Source organism: Oncorhynchus gorbuscha, linkage group LG09 (genome assembly GCF_021184085.1).
Source record: "Oncorhynchus gorbuscha isolate QuinsamMale2020 ecotype Even-year linkage group LG09, OgorEven_v1.0, whole genome shotgun sequence".
Taxonomy (NCBI): domain Eukaryota; kingdom Metazoa; phylum Chordata; class Actinopteri; order Salmoniformes; family Salmonidae; genus Oncorhynchus; species Oncorhynchus gorbuscha.
This window is the reverse complement of record NC_060181.1, coordinates 48,674,437-48,694,466: the sequence shown is the minus strand read 5'-3', so window position 1 is coordinate 48,694,466 and position 20,030 is coordinate 48,674,437. Positions and strand designations below refer to the sequence as shown.

Here is a 20,030-nt window from a genome sequence, read left to right as displayed (position 1 = left end):
TTTGTGCTCTTGTAAGAAGCAATCACTCCCCAAATTATCTACAACTTGGCTAATAACTCACTAACTAGCAAAGGATAGAAACAAAACAAGTGCATCCACTCACGACCGCTCAAGCTGTTAACACAGTCCAATTAAGAATAAAAATCTCTTGCATAGTTTGTTTTGTTTTTCGGTCTCAGGTCTTCGGTCTTAGGTCTCAGGCAATCAATCATGAAGCAAAAACCTCCACACGCACACACATAAAAGACACATACCCATTGCACCTCCGCTGCGTCCTCCACCTTGGGCAGCATCAGGGCTGGAGGCAGAACCTCGGCCTGCAGGATGACCTGTAGGTCAGCATTGGCCAGGCCGCTGGACACTGAGTTGACCCTCACACACTTCTCTGTCCTGCCTAGGTCTAGCTCTGCCAGCATCCTGGGGATGGTCTCCCTTGCCTCTGTCTTGAAAAGGAGACAAAACAAAGAAAATAGTCCATTATTACATAGAAGGATGGCGGACGCAGGGGGAAAGAGAGAGATAGACAGAGAGAGTAATATGGATGAAGGAGAGAGTAGGAGAGATTGAGAAAGAGGGAGAGAGAGAGGCAGAGAGAGAGAGAAAAAGAAAGAGTGTAGCTGTCAGCTTTGCACCAGTCCAGCGTTAAGGGAATACGGCAAGATTTTGAGATTTAGGTCGTTTATCTACTTACCCAGAGTCGGAACTCATGGATATCATTTGTATGTCTCGGCGTGCAGTTTGGAGATTATTGAAGATAGCAAGCATTATAGCGCAATTGCTGGAAGTCTCCCGGTATAGTAGGGTTAGGTCCTCTCAAATGCAGGTGAATAGACCTAACCAGGGGTTGGAACAAAAACGTTTTTCCATTTGTTTTGTTCTGAACAGAACAATATATTTTTTTGTTCCATTCCACTGTTCCGACCAGCAAAATAAAGCTCTGAACCAGTTTGAACACCAAAAAAGTACTGGTTTATATTGTTTTTTTTTCTGTTACTTTTTAAACCTCTGAAATCTATTTTGTTTTACATTTAGCTTGACATTAAACTACAATCATGCAGTGCAGATAGAGCAGCTTGCTATGGAGTGGGCAAGCTATAGCGAAATGAGTTGTTAAACATGCGTGATGGAAAAACAAGTGTAGGGCGTGAGATGTAAATTACATTTTGTGGATGGGGCGAGAGCGCGAAGGAAGAGGCTTGGCTTGAAGCTCTGGGCATCTTGTGATGACATATATTATCTGAATTAGGCCTGAATGGAGGAACGTTGAATGTCTTTGAACTTCAGAGATTTTCAGCTGGCAGGCTGGCACTGGAAGAGGTTTCGGATTGACAGAGAGAGGGCTTTGCCTAGGCGGTTTATTGTGTTTTTTTGTGGAACTGGAAAAAGATCCCCAAAATGTAAAATAACGTTATTAACTGCTCCAAGCTTTAAAAATAACGATCCTGTTCCCGGAACAGTATAGATCACTTTCGTTCCTGGTTATGATTCTGATCCTTGAAAAATGTAGTTCTTTTCCGGTTTTTGGTTCTGTTGCCTGAACCGGGTCCAACCCCTGCTTCTAATTACTCCAAAATTGGGTGCTTGGTCATTTATAGTCTTACAAAGCTAAACATAACAATCAATATATTTTTTATTTCACTGATAATATTAAGATTCTATCCACTTCCTCATTCTTTCCCTATTGTCGCATAGAAATGTATAGGGGATCGCAATGTTGTATCTGTCCCATTATGGTGTCTGTGAGCGCACGGGTAGATACCATGTTGTGATGACCAAATTACCTACCACCAAGTTTTGGAGTAGTTAGAAAGTCTATTCCCCTGCTAATGAGAGTAGCTATCTACCGGGAAACTTCCAGCAATTGCGCTACGATAATGATATGCTAATGATAATAATGGTATCCATGAGTTCGTTTGACCCTGGGTAGATAAAGTAGATAAACCACCTAGATTGAGAAATCTTGCAATATCGCTTTAAAGCTTGACCTAAGAGCAGGGTTGGGGATTTGTGATCAAATCCATGTACTGGATGTGTACCACATTGCTCAGCCTAAAAGTACTTATGAAATGGTTTTCTATAGTATTGAATAAGTGAAAGCAGGTATTTTATCAACAGACCACAGATAATAATGGGGGAGTGTTGGGTAAAAACACAAAGATGAATCCTATAATGGCAAGTCGCAATAGACACTCAGATATTTATCCATGTCAGTTCGACCCTATTTCCCAGCATAAAAGCTGTATATGCAGTCTAATAACGTTCCCAGACACTTCCGCCCAAATGCGCAAAGAGTCTGGTGGACCAACACGGCAAACTTGGCCTTTGTTAGCCAATAGAAAGATCGGGAGCATAGGCAATGAAGAGGTTTGATTAATCTGGCCCGGGCGAAGGCAGGGAGGGAGGAGCGCCCTCCTCAAATCGAACAGTAATCTGCACTGCTCGGTCATGTTGTCAACAAGGCAACATGGTGCATCGCCCAGAAACATACAACCCATTCTGTATAAAATACATTTTTGAATTTTCAATCTTGTTTTCATTGGTAGGGCAGATAGTGTTATCATAAGCAATCACTTTTGCATGGGAAAACAAAATCCTACTCATTACTAAACGTGCTTAATTACGTCTCTTTTGTTTTGAGCCAACTTCACCGTCAGACAGAGCGGGCACCTGGCTTATACCTGGGAGGCAGCCCGGTTCATAATCAAATGCAATCAACTTTCAGCCCGTGCAAAAAACGCTTACACACCGGCGCCCGGGTGTGATTATTCGAACCCCCTCCCTGGCTTAATCTACCAACCAATCATCTCCCACAACACCTTCCCCCTAACTTGTATGTGTATTCCATACATGTCTTGCCTCCACTTGGAAACACACCTCACAGTTGTGTGAATTGCTCAACTTAAATGACAAATACTTTACTCAGTAAGGTCACTCCCACTAAGGCCAACTTGAATTATTGATATCCAAACACTAGCCTTGGGATGAGGTTATATGCAGCTTGCATTTCACAAAGATAACACAATAACATAACTCATTTGGGTAAACTGCACTCCTATTTTTATTTTAGACTGTTTTATAGAAAACTCATTGACCATTATCCATTGAACAACATAACAGCTATTGTAAATAGATATAAAAGGTTTCATAAAATTGTCTGCCTCTATTTTCAGAGTATTACATCATTCTAGAGAAAATGGTGTGAACTCATCAAGAGATATCTGTCTCCCAAAAGAGGGTTGGTGACACTTAAGCAACAACGTACAGCTCACTCTTCATAAATTAGGGTTCAAAGGTTTTCCTGGTGAAGTCAAGTGATCAGGAAAACTCAGGAACCTAATGATAAGACTACACAGCACAGCACACATTGACAGCCTCTCCAGTCCCTTATGAAGTCCCCAAACAAGCAGAGCCATTGTGAAGGGAGGATAAGGAAGAGAGGGAGGAGGGAGGAGAAATGAAAGAGAAATCACCAGTCCCTACACCTATCTGTGACACAGTAGCCTGCAGATTCAAACCAGATGGAGGGAGGGAGAGACGGATGGATGGAGGGGGGCAGAGTTGGAAGGCTTTCTGGGAGAAATGTGTTGTAAAATAAGTAACATGAGGAAATGACGGCTTAGGACTTGTCAGGTCAGAGGAGGGGGACTGTGTGTGTGTGTGTGTGTGTGTGTGCTTGTGTAGATAAGAGGTGGTCATTAGCTAGCCTTCTGTGCCTGTCAGATAGAGTGATGACCCTGGTCAATAGACAGATTAAGAGAAGAAGGGGTTATGAGGGGAGAGAGAAACTTGAATGAGCACCTTAGGCCAGGTCAACCTGGTTTCAGAAACTGTACATACATGCTGACATACAAACACACACTCAAGCACAAAGCCCAACCGTTCTAACCCCACACCAACTATGGACATTCTTCGATAGAGTATTGTATAGGACTGTGGGTTCCTAATGGTGTGCACGGATCTGTGTCTCCGTTTGACCACTGCTGACCTGCTACTCTACCCACTTCATTATGAGATGTTCACTCAGAAGGGCCTACTCGCTATCTCTATCTTTACTTGTCTGACGTCACACAAACACACACACACACACATTTCTTCTCAGTGTGTGCGTGCGGAGCGGTGCGGTCGGTCTGTGTGTGTGAGAGACTGTGACTAAGGCGTATTCCAGCCTAAGACAGAGATCACAGTGCACCCCTTCTCAACTGATGAAATAATCCATCATGTCTCAGCCAAGACGGAAGAATACAGGCAGACGTCCCTCAAACAGAGACCAGATGACTCCTAGGAAATCAGTGCCAACTTTAAAAAATACACTTTGCTAAATAATTTAACTTAACAATTCATATTAAAAAGTGATGATGATACTCAGAACTGCTTGTGCAGTCAAACACACACACACACACACACACACACACACACACACACACACACACACACACACACACACACACACACACACACACACACACACACACACACACACACACACACACACACACACACACACACACACACACACACACACACACACACACACACACACACACATACAGCGAGAGTGTCAGTGAGAGACTTGCACATGCAGACAAACGCACACAGAGAGAAACACAGGGAAACGAAGTACCAGTCAAATATTTTATATTTGTGATTCTTCAAAGTAGCAACCCTTTCCCTTGATTACAGCTTTGCACACTCGTCATTCTCTCAACCACCTTCACCTGGAATGCTTTTCCAACACTCTTAAAAAAGTTCCCACATATGCTGAGCACTTGATGGCTGCTTTTCCTTCACTCTGAGATCCAACTCATCCCAAACCATCTCAATTGGGTTGAAGTCGGTGATTGTGGAGGCCAGGTCATCTGACACAGAACTCCATCACTCTCCTTCTTGGTCAAATAGCCCTTACACAACCTGGAGGTGTGTTGGGTCATTGTCCTGTTGAAAAACAAATGATAGTGAGACTAAGCTCAAACCAGATGGGATGGCGTATCGCTGCAGAATGCTGTGGTGTGCCTTGAATTCTAGATAAATCACTGACAGTGTCACCAGCAAAGCACCCCCACACCTCCTCCATGCTTCATGGTGGGAACCACACATGCGGAGTACATCCGTTCACCTACTCTGCGTCTCACAAAGACACGGCCGTTGGAACCAAATATCTCAAATTTGAACTCATCAGACCAAAGGACAGATTTCCACCAGTCTAATGTCCATTGCTCATGTTTCTAAGTCCATGCAATACTCTTCTTATTATCAGTGTCCTTCAGTAGTGATTTCTTTGCAGCAAGTCTCCTCAGAACAGTTGATGTTGAGATGTATCTGTTACTTTAACTCTGTGAAGCATTTATTTGGGCTTCAATTTCTGGGCTGGGAACTTATGCTCTGCAGCAGAGGTAACTCTGGGTTTTCCGTTCCTGTGGTGTTCCTCATGAGAGTCAGTTTCATCATAGCGCTTGATTGTTTTTGCGACTGCACTGGAGAAACTTTCAAAGCTCTTGAAATGTACCGGATTGACTGACCTTCATGTCTTAAAGTAATGATGGACTGTTGTTTCTCTTTGCTTATTTGAGCTGTTCTTGCCATAATATGGACTAGCTCTTTTACCAAATAGGGCTATCTTCTGTATACCACCCCTACCTTGTCACAACAGAACTGATTGGCTCAAACGCATTAAGAAGGAAATATATTCAACATATTCCACCTGCTAATTGAAATTCATTCCAGGTGACTACCTCATGAAGCTGGCTGAGAGAATGCCAAGAGAGTGTGCAAAGCTGTCATCAAGACAAAGGATGGCTATTTTGAATAATATCAAATATAAAATCTATTTTGATTTGTTTAAACACTTTTTGCTTCCAGATTCCAAGTGTTATTTGATAGTGTTGAGGTCTTCACTATTATTCTACAATGTAGAAAATAGTACAAATAAAGAAAACCCCTGGAATGAGTAGGTGTGTCTAAACTTTTGACTGGTAGTGAACAGAGACATTCACTCAGACACAGACTGAGACACAGCTAGAGAGAAATGGAGACATGAACTGCTGTCTCAGCCTCCCTGCCTAGTGATGCATAGACACTCCTGACCAAACAAAATGAATAGCCACTGGTAAATCAGTTCATCATCAGAAAGCCTCGTTTATAACATTCTCTGATAAAACGCAGACAGGAGATGGGTGAGAGTCTCCAGTGGCCAAGTTCAAGGCTGATATACTGCCGGGCGGTGTGGATAAAACCACTTTCATGTAACAAGAGACGCAGACGGTCTTTCTTTTCTGTATTTTTGTGGCTTTGAGACGGTACATTACTTCTGAAACAGAGACGCTTGGCTGGCAGGCAAAAGGAGCTCAGTGGACACACAGGAACACCCCCCCCCCCCCCCACACACACACACACACACCTACATACCCCCCCACACGCCTCTCCTCCATTCCTTTTCCCTCTTTCTTGCAAATTGACAGAGGGAACATTCCTGTGGACATGTCCTCTTCTGTGAGCGCCGGTACTCTGAGCTTGAGTACTCTGAGCTTGAATAAAGCACTTTGGACGGCCGTCCTACAAGTTTCTTCAAAGACCCCTCCCCAATCGCCTAGCCTCCCACCGGGTGCTGGCCCCAAAACTCCGGCTCTCACTCCTCTTTTGAGTCCCTCCATCATCCTCATCATTAGAGGCTGACACACGCAGGCAGGCCGGAGACAAACACTCGCACACAAACACAGATTAGCTTTTTAAGTGTATAACACCTGACCTTTCTATGCGAGAGGGCAGCTCTTTAACACACACACACACACACAAAGTGTCCTACAGAGTGGTATGTACGCTACACAGTATGGATGAATATCGCTTTACACACAAGCCTGAAGACAGACAGGCATGCCCTACATTCTTCACCTCCTAGGCTGCATCAGTCTCTACTGTATAGAGTATATTTTATTTTATCACTCAATATAAAATTGATCTCAATACATTGTTTGTTATAGACTGAAAACAGGGTTGAGTTGGGAGTTGGTGCAAACATTCTGAAAATATGATTATGTCTGAGATCTGGCAATTGAGATATTAAATCAGCTCTACACTGTTGCAAGAAGATTGAAAAAGGGGGCAACTGGCATAAATGTTGTTCTCTCATGAATACTTATATTATATTTTGTTAGAGTAACAGGCAATGAATAAATGTCTGAAAATAGAATTCTAAATACTACTTTCTAAAATGAATGGATTCACATACAAGGCATGAACTTAACTTAAAAGCATTATTCTAACCAGGCCCCAAAAGCCTGTGGGGTGGGGGAAAGAAAGAAAGAAAATCTCAACACAGTAGTTCAGGAACAAATAAGAGTAATATCAATGAATCTCAGGCCCTTTTGTAAGCATCAATTATGTTAGGATACAAACCTGAGTTATTGACCAATAGTATTTCTGTAAAGTTAACCTCCAATCAGATATCAGACATACATGATGTAACCACTGCTTCTCAGAGGCGTGACAATGGGAATTGGCAAAACCAACACAGAGAATGCTGAATTTGTTGTCATAAGACAACAGAGTAAATTCTTGTATACAGTTGATAAGAAGAATCATTTCAGGGCTGACCTATGTACACAGGCATCTGCAAGTATAGAGAGCTGCTGTAGTTGTTGTATTGTGTGTCTGTACAAATGTGTTTATGTGTATGAAGTCGAAAGTGTGTGTGTGTGTGTGTGTGTGTGTGTGTGTGTGTGTGTGTGTGTGTGTGTGTGTGTGTGTGTGTGTGTGTGTGTGTGTGTGTGTGTGTGTGTGTGTGTGTGTGTGTGTGTGTGTGTGCACTTGTGTGTGAACAAAGCCACGAGTCATCACGTACATCATCGTTTTTTTTCTCCTGAGGCCTGGCATTTTGTTTCCTGCTGTGACGACCCGCAATGCCATTTGAAAATGAGCTCAGGTGAAGGACAGCCTGCCTTTGTGTGTGTGTGTGTGTGTGTGTGTGTGTGTGTGTGTGTGTGTGTGTGTGTGTGTGTGTGTGTGTGTGTGTGTGTGTGTACAGTGCCTTCGTTAAGTATTCAGATCCCTATATTTTTTTCCCACGTTACAGCCTTATTCTAAAATAGATTTTTTTTAAATGTCAGCAATCTACACACAATACCCCATAATGACAAAGCGAAAACAGGTTTTTAGAATTGTTTGCAAATGTATTAAAAATACTATTCAGTATTCAGACCCTTTGCTATGAGACTCGAAGTTGAGCTCTGGTGCATCCTGTTTCAATTGATCATCTGATGTTTCTACAACTTCTACAACAATCAAATAAGCTAGGCGTCAGTATAGAGACAAAGTAGAGTCGCAATTCAACGGCTCAGACACGAGAGGTATGTGTCAGGGTCTACAATCAATCACGGACTACAAAAAGAAAACCAGCCCCGTCGCTCGTTTTGAGGACAATACAGTGCCAACGACACGGTCTGCTACCAAAACCTGCTGGCTCTCCTTCACCACAGCCAACGTGAGTAAAGCATTTAAACGTGTTAACCCTCGCAAGGCTGCCAGCCCAGACAGCAACCCAAGCCGCGTCTTCAGAGCATGCGCAGACCAGCTGGCTGGTGTGTTTACGGACATATTCAATCAATCCTTATCCCAGTCTGCTGTTCCCACATGCTTCAAGAGGGCCACCATTGTTCCAGTTCCCAAGAAAGCTAAGTTAACAGAGCTAAATGACTACCGCCACGTAGCACTCACCTCTGTCATCATTAAGTGCTTTGAGAGACTAGTCAAGGACCATATCACCTCCACCCTACCTGACACACTAGACCCACTCCAATTTGCTTACCGCCCCAATAGGTCCACAGACGACGCAATCACACTGCCCTAACCCATCTGGACAAGAGGAATACCTATGTAAGAATGCTGTTCATCAACTACAGCTCAGCATTTAACACCATAGTACCCTCCAAACTCGTCATTAAGCTCTGGGTCTTGACCACGCCCTATGCAACTGGGTCCTGGACTTAATGACGGACCGCACCCAGGTGGGGAGGGTAGGAAACAACATCTCCACACCACTGATCCTCAAAACTGGGGCCCCACAAGGGTGCGTTCTCAGCCCTCTCCTGTACTCCCTGTGCGTGGCCATGCACAGGGAGTGACTGCGTGGCTATGCACGCCTCCAACTCAATCATCAAGTTTGCAGACAACACCACAGTGGTAAGCTTCACACTGTAGGATTTTTTATGAATTTATTTGATCAATATGATCACAAGAACGGTGAGCAAAAATCCCAGAACCATAAGGAGAGACCTAGTGAATGACCTGCAGAGAGCTGGGACCAAAGTAACAAAGCCTACCATCAGTAAAACACTACGCCGCCAGGGACTCAAATCCTGCAGTGCCAGACGTGTCCCCCTGCTTAAGCCAGTACATGTCCAAGTTTGCTAGAGATCATTTGGATGATCCAGAATAAGATTGGGAGAATGTTATATGGTCAGATGAAACCAAAATATATTTTTTTTGGTAAAAATTCAACTCGTCAGGTTTGGAGGACAAAGAATGCTGAGTTGCATCCAAAGAACACCATACCTACTGTGAAGCATGGGGGTGGAAACATCATGCTTTGGGGCTGTTTTTCTGCAAAGGGACCAGGACGACTGATCAGTGTAAAGGAAAGAATGAATGGGGCCATGCATCGTGAGATTTTGAGTGAAAACCTCCTTCCATCAGCAAGGGCATTGAAGATGAAACATGGCTGGGTCTTTCACCATGACAATGATCCCAAACACACCGCCCGGGCAACGAAGGAGTGGCTTCGTAAGAAGCATTTCAAGGTCCTGGAGTGGCCAAGCCAGTCTCCAGATCTCAACCCCATAGAAAATCTTTGGATGGAGTTGAAAGTCCGTGTTGCCCAACAACAGCCCCAAAACATCACTGCTCTAGAGGAGATCTGCATGGAGGAATGGGCCAAAATACCAGCAACAGTGGGTGAAAACCTTGTGAAGACTTACAGAAAACATTTGACCTCTGTCATTGCCAACAAAGGGTATATAAAAAGTATTGAGATAAACTTTTGTTATTGACCAAATACTTATTTTCCACCATAATTTGCAAATAAATTCATTAAAAATCCTACAATGTGATTTTCTGGATTTTTTTCTCATTTTGCCTGTCATAGTTGAAGTGTACCTATGATGAAAATTACAGGCCTCTCTCATCTTTTTAAGTGGGAGAACTTGCACAATTGGTGGCTGACTAAATACTTTTTTGCCCCACTGTATTTTTATGAACATAATCTTATTCATTCCTTTACAATTGTGTGTATAAATTGTTGTTCGATTACTTGTTAGATATTACTGCATGGTCAGAACTAGAAGCACCAGCATTTCGCTACACTCGCATTAACATCTGCTAACCATGTGTATGTGACAAATACAATGTTAATTGATTTGGTCTTTATTGGAGTCCACCTGTGCTAAATTCAATTGATTGTACATGATTTGCAAAGGCATACACCTGTCTATATCAGGTTATACAGTTGACAGTGCATGTCAGAGAAAAAACAAGCCATGAGGTCAAATTTGCCACATTTGCCACAAAATGTGCCACATTTTAATGTTATTTAACAAAGCTTTTTGTATTATAATAAATTTATAATTTATTATAATAAATTTCAAATAATTGAAAGTTAATTTCTCTACCATAAGCTGCCTCGAACGTCGTTTTAGAGAATTTGTCAGTAAGTCCAACCAGCCTCATAGAGCTCAGAATTGCCCACAGAGGCTCAGAGGCACAGATCTGGGGAAGGGTGTCAAAACATTTCTACAGCATTGAAGGTCCCCAAGAACACCGTGGCCTTCATCATTCTTAAATGGAAGAAGTTTGGAACCACCAAGACTCTTCCTAGGGATGCCCATCGGGTCAAACTGAGCAATCGGGGGAGAAGGGCCTTGGTCAGCGAGGTAACCAAGAACCTGATGGCCACTCTGACAGAACTCTACAGTACTTTTGTGGAGATGGGAGAACCTTCCAGAAAGACAACCATCTCTGCTAAACTCCACCAATGAGGCCTTTATGGTAGAGCCGTCAAAGGTGCTTCAATAAAGTACTGAATACTTACAGTACTAGTCAAATTTTGGACACAGCTAATTCAAAGTTTTTTCTTTATTGTTACTATTTCCTACTTTTTAGAATAATAGTGGAGACAGCAAAACTGTGATATAACACGTGTGGAATCATGTAGTAATGTTAAACATATTAAACAAAACAGCCTTTTGCCTTGATGACAGCTTTGCACGCTCTTGGCATTCTTTCAACCAGCTTCATGAGGTAGTCAACTAGGATGCTTTTCCAACAATCTTAAAGGAGTTGCTAAGCACGTGTTGGCTGCTTTTCCTTCACTCTGTGGTCCAACTCATCCCAAACCATTTCAATTGGGTTGAGGTCGGGTGATTGTGGAGGCCAGGTCATCTGTTGCAGCACTCAATCATTCTCCTTCTTGGTCAAATAGCCCTTACACAGCCTGTAGGTGTGTTTGGTCATTGTCCTGTTGAAAAACAGATAATAGTCCCACTAAGCACAAACCAGATGGAATGGCGTATCGCTGCAGAATGCTGTGGTGGCCATGCTGATTAAGTGTACTTGAATTCTAAATAAATCACTGACAGTGTCACCAGCAAAGCACCCCCACACCTTCACACCTCCTCCTCCATGCTTCACGGTGAGAACCACACATGTAGAGATCATCTGTTCCCCTACTCTGCGTCTCACAAAGACAAACCAAAAATCTCAAATCTGGACACATCAGACTAAAAGACAGATTTGGGCTGCAATCTGAGGTGCAGTTCTGTATTTGTATTTATTATGGATCCCAATTACTCTTCCTGGGGTCCAGCAAATTTAAGACAGTTAAATACAATTTTAAAATGGACTATTTCTGGCTGGTAACTCTAATGAACTTATCCTCTGCAGCAGAGGTAACTCTGGGTCTTCCATTCCTGTGGCAGTCCTCATGAGAGTCAGTTTCATCATAGCACTTGATGGTTTTTGCGATTAGGATTTTCGGATTGACTGACCATGTCTTAAAGTAATGATGGGACTGTCGTTTCTCTTTGCTTATTTGAGCTGTTCTTGCCATAATATGGACTTGCTCTTTTACCAAATAGGGCTATCTTCTGTATACCTTGTCACAACACAACTGACTGCCTCAAATGCATTAAGGAAATAAATGGGGGAAGGGAGAATCCATCCGTTCATCCCTCAGTTACACTCATCTTTTCCCTTCTCCGGCCATCCCTCCTCCTCTCTCCCTGCATCCCATAACATACGTAGCGCATGGTGATGTAGGAGGGTAAAAGGGAAGGGAGAATCGATCCATCCCTCTCTTTTTCCAACTCCCTCTCTCCCTTCATTCCCTAGCAAACATGGCGGTGTGGGGGAGTGAGAATACATCCCTCCCTTTTACTCCTTTTTTCTTCCTTCCATCCCTCTCTCTCTCCCTCTGTTCAAAAGCACATGTAGTGCAGGGCCGTGGGTCAGCCAGGGAAAACAAAGGGAGTGTAACAGGATAATGAGAGAGGGAGAGAGGACCTCTGTGTTCTCTCTGTTCTCTCTTCCTCAGCGTTTTATGATCCCTCTCTCTTTCTCTGAACCCCTAGCCTCAACCCACAGCATCTGGAGCATGTGTGTGTGCACGACGTGTGTGTAAGTCTGTCCCAAGAGGTGAGGGCCAGAGAGGGATGCTAGGAGTACTCAGTATTGTATCACACACAGTGTGCTGAAGAATTACCCCACACACTATGAGGAAACCCCCATCTACTACCATTCCAGAAGAAAAATCCAAGCCATAGATAATCATTCAATTGTCTGCACTTTCCACTAATTCTTAGCCCCCACCCACCCAAGGACCACACCCCACACATGACTGTGGCAGGACGCCTGCCGCTTAACCCACACACTGACAGGACTAACACACACGCAAGCATACATGACATGCGAGAAAGCACACATAGGTCTGTGACAGGCAGATTGGTTTGGCAAAGACAGGGTGTGTGTATGATCTCGTTGGGGCAGGATCTATTTTATGGGTGAGTGGCTCAGATTATTTTGTGATTCTTGGCAGGGAGTTTCTCGCAACTCTACTAGACTCACTGAAGAGATCAGGGGCACACATACACACAGATATCAGTGCATGCACAAACACACAGCCGCAGACAAGGGCACGCACACACACACACACACACACACACACACACACACACACACACACACACACACACACACACACACACACACACACACACACACACACACACACACACACACACACACACACACACACACACACACACACACACACACACACACACACACACAGAGGATTGATCCCCAAGTGTCCCATCTGTCAAATAAATATTAATTTGACTATTTTTACTTTTAGAATAAATGTCTCAAACTTCCTCTCTTGACTAACAATATGTGCATTCAAATTAAGTCCTTATTGGATGACAATTGGCTGCATCATTTATGTTAAACTGAAAACTTTGATTAAAAAAAAGCAATGCAACAACTACGTAAGGCACTTCAGAATGAATTAAGCAAACTATATACGGTACACTGAAGGCAACACTTCTCAATTCCCACTCGCTGCCACCAGCAGAACTGGAACATAAATAAAATTTACAATAATCAGCTGACACCAAACATTGCATAAAAGACAGTAGCTGTTTTTCTATGTAGCAGATTCAATAATATAGATTAAAGGACAGGGAATTACACCACGCGTTTCCCTAAACTATAACATTAACCCAGGGTGGGACTAATTGAATGACGCTTGCTGGTGGTAATGGAGAGTGGAGTAAAAATGTCAATTGATTTCCGTACAATGTTTACAAGTATGTGCTGTGGTAATTGGAGTTATTTTGTCAAAAGTAAAATGTGTCCTATGCCTAATTTTAGAATACTTTTAGTGAAATCCTACAGAACCAAAAAAATCTGGGATCCAATGAGAATTATTGGATTTGGTATACGGTATGTACGGTGCATTTGGAAAGTATTCAGACCCATTAACTTTTTCCACATTTTGTTATCTTACAGCCTTTTTCTAAAATTAATTCAATTGTATTTCCCCCTCATCAATCTACAAACAATACCCCATAATGACAAAGCAAAAACAGTTTTTTAGAAATGTTTTTTAAATACATTCACATACGTATTCAGACCTTTTACTTAATACTTTGTTGAAGCACCTTTGGCAGCGATTACAGAGTCACATCTTCTTGGGCATGACACTGCAAGCTTGGCACACCTGTATTTGGGGTGTTTTCCCACTCTTCCCTGCAGAGCCACTCCTGCGTAGTGTTAGCTGTGTGCTTAGGGTCGTTGTCCTGTTGGAAGGTGAACCTTCACCCCAGTCTGAGGTCCTGAGTGCTCTGGAGCAGGTTTTCATCAAGGATCTCTCTGTAATTTGCTCCGTTCATCTTTTCCTCGACCTGGACTAGTCTCCCAGTCCCTGCCACTGAAAAACATCCCCACAGCATGAAGCTGCCACCACCATGCTTCACCGTAGGGATGGTGCCAGTTTTCCTCCAGGTGTGACGCTTGGCATTCAGGCCAAAAAGATGAATCTTGGTTTCATCAGACACAAGAATTTGGTTTCTCATGTTCTGAGAGTCTGAAGCTATGTCAGAGTGACCATCAGGTTCTTGGTAACTTCCCTGACCAAGGCCCTTCTCCCCCGATTGTTCAGTTTGGCCAGGCGGCCAGCTTTAGGAAGGGTCTTGGTGGTTCCAAACTTCTTCCATTTAAGAATGATGGAGGCCAATGTGTTCTTGGGGACCTTCAATGCTGCAAAACATGTTTTGGTACCATTCCCCAGATCTGTGCCTCGACACAATCCTGTCCCAGAGCTCTATGGAACTTTATAGAGATAGGTGTGTGCCTTTCCTAAACCTGTCCAATCAACTGAATTTACCACAGATGGACTCCAATTCCGAGTCTCATTTTTAAATTTTTTAATACATTTGCTAACATTTCTAAAAACCTGTTTTCACCTTGTCATTATGGGATGTTGCGTGCAGATTGCTGAGGATTATTCTTTTTTTAATCCATTTTAGAATAAGGCTGTGACGTAACAAAATGTGGAAAAAGTCAAGGGGTCTGAATACTTTCCGAAGGCACCGTACATATATGCACAAAGGCAGGCTGTCCTCCACCTGAGCTCATTTTAAATGGCATTGCGGGTCGTCACAACAGGACATAAAATGCCTGGCCTGAGAAAAAAAAATAATGTTCAGGATGTCTCGTGGCTTTTGTACACACGTTTGGCTTCATACACACACGCATCTCCATGCACATACTCATAAACGCGTTTGCCCACACACACACACACACACAATACAACAACAGTAGCTCTCTACAGTTCCAGATGCCTGTGTAGGTCAGCCCCGAAGTGACTCTTCTTATCAACTGTATATAAGAATTTACCCTGTGTTGTTTTAGGAGCTAGAAACACAAACATTTCGCAACGCTCGCAATAACATCTGCTAAACAAGTGTATGTGGCCAATAAAATGTTATTTTATTTGAATTCAGCATTCTCTGTGTTAGTCTTGCCAACCCCCATTGTCACGACTCTGAGAAGCCTCATGTAGGTCTGATATCTGATTGGAGGTTAACTTTACAGAAATACTATTGGTCAACAACTCAGGTTTTGAATCCTAACATCTCAGATGCTTATAAAAGGGCCTAAGTTTCATTGTTCTATAAAAACCTGTTTCCGCTTTGTCATTATGGGGTATTGTGTGTAGATTGATGAGGAAATGTTTTTATACAATCCATTTTAGAATAAGTCTAACGTAACAAGTTGTGTAAAAAGGGAACAGGTCTGAATACTTTCCGAATGCACTGTATAAATCCCAAATTTGTCTTTCACTATGTATTTTCCATATTCACATGGATGACATTACTAAATACTTATGGTGGACAATAATAAGCATTGTTAAGAGTAACATTTGGATGACAAGATGCATTGACTATAAAACAACTTTTTGTTCAAACACTTTTCTTTACAAATCAAAAAGGAACTGAGAGAGAGAGAGAGAGAGAGAGAGAGAGAGAGAGAGAGAGAGAGAGAGAGAGAGAGAGAGAGAGAGAGAGAGAGAGAGAGAGAGAGAGAGAGAGAGAGAGAGAGAGAGAGAGAGAGAGAGAGAGAGAGAGAGAGAGAGAGAGAGAGAGAGAGAGAGAGAGAGAGAGAGAGAGAGAGAGAGAGAGAGAGAGAGAGAGAGAGAGAGAGAGAGTATGTATGAGCATTTCAGAGCAAGAGCGCTGCTCACCATATTGGTGTTATGTGGCAGTCACTACCACCACCTGCAGGAGAGTGGATCAGATGACACAGAAAGACAGACACACGCACCAAAACCTAACCAAAGCATCCTCACCCCTGGTCTGTGCCAATAGCCTTGTTTTAAGCTAATGAAACCAGGGCCATTTTATATCTCAGAGTTAGTATTTTTCAAACCCATCAAAATGGGCAAGGAAAACAACATCCCTCCACCTTCACATTCCAGTGAGGGAGGTGCTCCCTGCCGGCCAAAGCCCTGTGTGTGTGTGTGTGTGTCTATACGTGTGTCTGTCTGTGCATCCGTGCTCGTGTCAGAGCATGTGCCTGCATGTCTGTGTGTGCGTATATATATATATATATATAAAATATGTGTGTGTGTGTGTGTGTGTGTGTGTGTGTGAGGTTGCTCCCTTCCGGCGCAGCCATGCCACCCTACCATCTGGTGAAGGAAATGGAGTGTGAAGTACAGTATAGTTTTGGACCAGGCTCCGTTTCAGAGGCTCAGCAGTTAGTTCATTAGTTCCAAACTTCCAGGGATTACACAGAAAATCTCAACAGAGGGGAGTCAGGAGGGAGGGATGGAGAAGTGAAGGAGATAGGAGGCCAACAGGGGAGAGCGAGATGTCAGGAGGAACGCTAGCCTATAGGGTACGAAGAGAAGGTACGAAGGGGGGGGATGAAAGAGACAGGTGTAGCCGTCAGCTCCACTACAGGGTTTCAGCTTGCCCTCCTCCACCTCATCCCCCTCTTCTCCTCCTTCCCACTGATCTTACAGATATGATGATATGCGTAATAGTGTTAGTGCGGTCAGCCTAGTCTTCCCCCCCACTATTTCCCTCCTCCTCTCCTTCTCTCGAGCCTTTTGCTTCTCTCCCCGTCCTCTCCGTTCCTCTCCTCTCAGGGTAGCAGTTAGCAGGCTCTGGCCAGCTCTCTTTCACTCCGTCTGTCAGTCGGGCAAGAACAGGGGCAGCGTGGGGGCCTGGCATCGGTTGGCACGGCGACAGGCCCGCTGTGCCGTTGTCATGGTGAAGGTAATCGCAGCGAGGGTTAGCTGCGAGTGTAGCGACTGTAGCAAACAACGTCGACAGAGAGACAAACAGGAAGGCCAGATAGCTTACCTCTCTGGTGTAACGATGTTACACAATAATAGGTTAGCGGCGAGCTTGGATTCTCAAAGGTGATGATTGTGACAATATATCTTCTGCGGTCTTTCTTCACTCACCACTTAGCGTTTTCACAGATTTAATAGATTCTTTAAAACAATATTAGAGGGAAAAATATCTAAATCATAAATGCATTCAATGGCAGAATGTCATTATCAGTTCTGCAGCATTAATTGGCAGTGTAAAATGGACGCCTGCACGCACACACACGAGAAGTGTAATTTAGCCCCGTAGGAAAATAAAGCGTCCTGTCTGAAGGCATACAAAACCCCCCATGGATTTCCAATTGCCACAATGCACAAAGCAGCTGAGAGAGTGAGAAGTGGAAGAGAGGGAGCCGGGGAGAAAAAGGTGCCTTTAATTAAAGAGTTAATAACTCATTTCAACATAGTACTAACCTAGCAAATAAATAATATATCATAGGGTTTGCCGCATTATGGAAGAATTATTTTTAAGCTAACATATGGTCGTGACAATTGACTGAATCCTGCTCCGACTCGGGAGCGCTGTTGTGGAGCGTTAGGCCGTCACCAGAACAGAAGGGGGGACAGTAAAGGGATTAGTAGGAAGGGGATTCTTGGAATACAATACTATTTTTCCATGGTTGGCTGTGTGTGTGCGCACGTGTGTACACAATGCCACCTCTCCTCCACCTCCTCCACACAAAGACGTAAAGCTTGTTGTTTCTAAACATTGACATCCTTAACAGGCTCATAGCTGTTTAGCCTGTCAGTCACAATAATCATCTTTCAGTTCATTCTCTTACGACAGAAACCGTCTGAGCCATATCAATCATCTTTATTATCATGACTTAAAAACCTTTTCCCCTTCTCTTCTTTCTTCTCCAACCAATCATGATTTCATATGTTTTCCGCGACGCGGATCCTGTGTTCTGCCTTACAAACAGGACAACGGAATGGATCGCATGCAGCGACCCAAGGAAACGACTCCGAAAAAGAGGGAAACGCGGCGGTGTTCTGGTCAGACTCCGAAAAAGGGCACATCGCGCACCACTTCCCAGTATTCTTCTTGCCAATGTCCAGTCTCTCGACAACAAGGTTGATGAAATCCGAGCAAGGGTGGCATTCCAGAGGGACATCAGAGACTGCAACGTTCTTTGCTTTACGGAGACATGGCTTACTGGGAAAACGCTATCCAGGGCGGTGCAGCCAACGGGTTTCTCCACGCATCGCGCCGACAGAAACAAACATCTCTCTGGTAAGAAGAGTGGCGGGGGCGTATGCCTCATGACTAACGGGACATGGTGTGATGAAGGAAACATACAGGAACTCAAATCCTTCTGTTCACCTGATTTAGAATTCCTCACAATCAAATGTAGGCCGCATTATCTTCCAAGAGAATTCTCTTCGATTATAATCACAGCCGTATATATCCCCCAAGCAGACACATCGATGGCTCTGAACGAACTTTATTTAACTCTTTGCAAACTGGAAAACATTTATCCGGAGGCTGCATTCATTGTAGCTGGGGATTTTAACAAAGCCAATCTGAAAACAAGACTCCCTAAATTTGATCAGCATATCGATTGCGCAACCAGGGGTGGTAAAACCTTGGATCATTGTTACTCTAACTTCCGCGACGCATATAAGGCCCTGCCCCGCCCCATTTCGGAAAAGCTGACCACGACTCCATTTTGCTGATCCCTGCCTACAGGCAGAAATTAAAACAAGAGGCTCCCACGCTGAGGTCTGTCCAACGCTGGTCAGACCAAGCTGACTCTACACTCCAAGACTGCTTCCATCACGTGGACTGGGACATGTTTCGTATTGCGTCAGATGGGAATATTGACGAATACGCTGATTCGGTGTGCGAGTTCATTAGAACGTGCGTCGAAGATGTCGTTCCCATAGCAACGATAAAAACATTCCCTAACCAGAAACCGTGGATTGATGGCAGCATTCGCGTGAAACTGAAAGCGCGAACCACTGCTTTTAATCAGGGCAAGGTGTCTGGCAACATGACTGAATACAAACAGTGCAGCTATTCCCTCCGTAAGGCTATTAAACAAGCTAAGTGTCAGTACAGAGACAAAGTGGAATCTCAATTCAATGGCTCAGACACAAGAGGCATGTGGCATTGTCTACAGTCAATCACGGACTACAAGATGAAATCCAGCCCAGTCACGGACCAGGATGTCTTGCTCCCAGGCAGACTAAATAACTTTTTTGCCCGCTTTGAGGACAATACAGTGCCACTGACACGGCCTGCAACGGAAACATGCGGTCTCTCCTTCACTGCAGCCGAGGTGAGTAAGACATTTAAACGTGTTAACCCTCGCAAGGCTGCAGGCCCAGACGGCATCCCCAGCCGCGCCCTCAGAGCATGCGCAGACCAGCTGGCCGGTGTGTTTACGGACATATTCAATCAATCCCTATACCAGTCTGCTGTTCCCACATGCTTCAAGAGGGCCACCATTGTTCCTGTTCCCAAGAAAGCTAAGGTAACTGAGCTAAACGACTACCGCCCCGTAGCACTCACTTCCGTCATCATGAAGTGCTTTGAGAGACTAGTCAAGGACCATATCACCTCCACCCTACCTGACACCCTAGACCC

The 20,030-nt window shown here is 43.8% G+C and overlaps 1 protein-coding gene across 1 annotated transcript in view; it reads right to left on the bottom strand.

The window, feature by feature from the left end:
• clybl (citrate lyase beta like) overlaps positions 1–20,030 on the bottom strand; it is a 150,367-nt gene that overhangs the window by 77,897 nt on the left and 52,440 nt on the right. Inside the window, exon 3 of the mRNA XM_046364047.1 lies at positions 255–443. Within this exon, the coding sequence (XP_046220003.1) occupies positions 255–443 (189 nt within the window). The remainder of the gene's footprint in view (positions 1–254; positions 444–20,030) is intronic.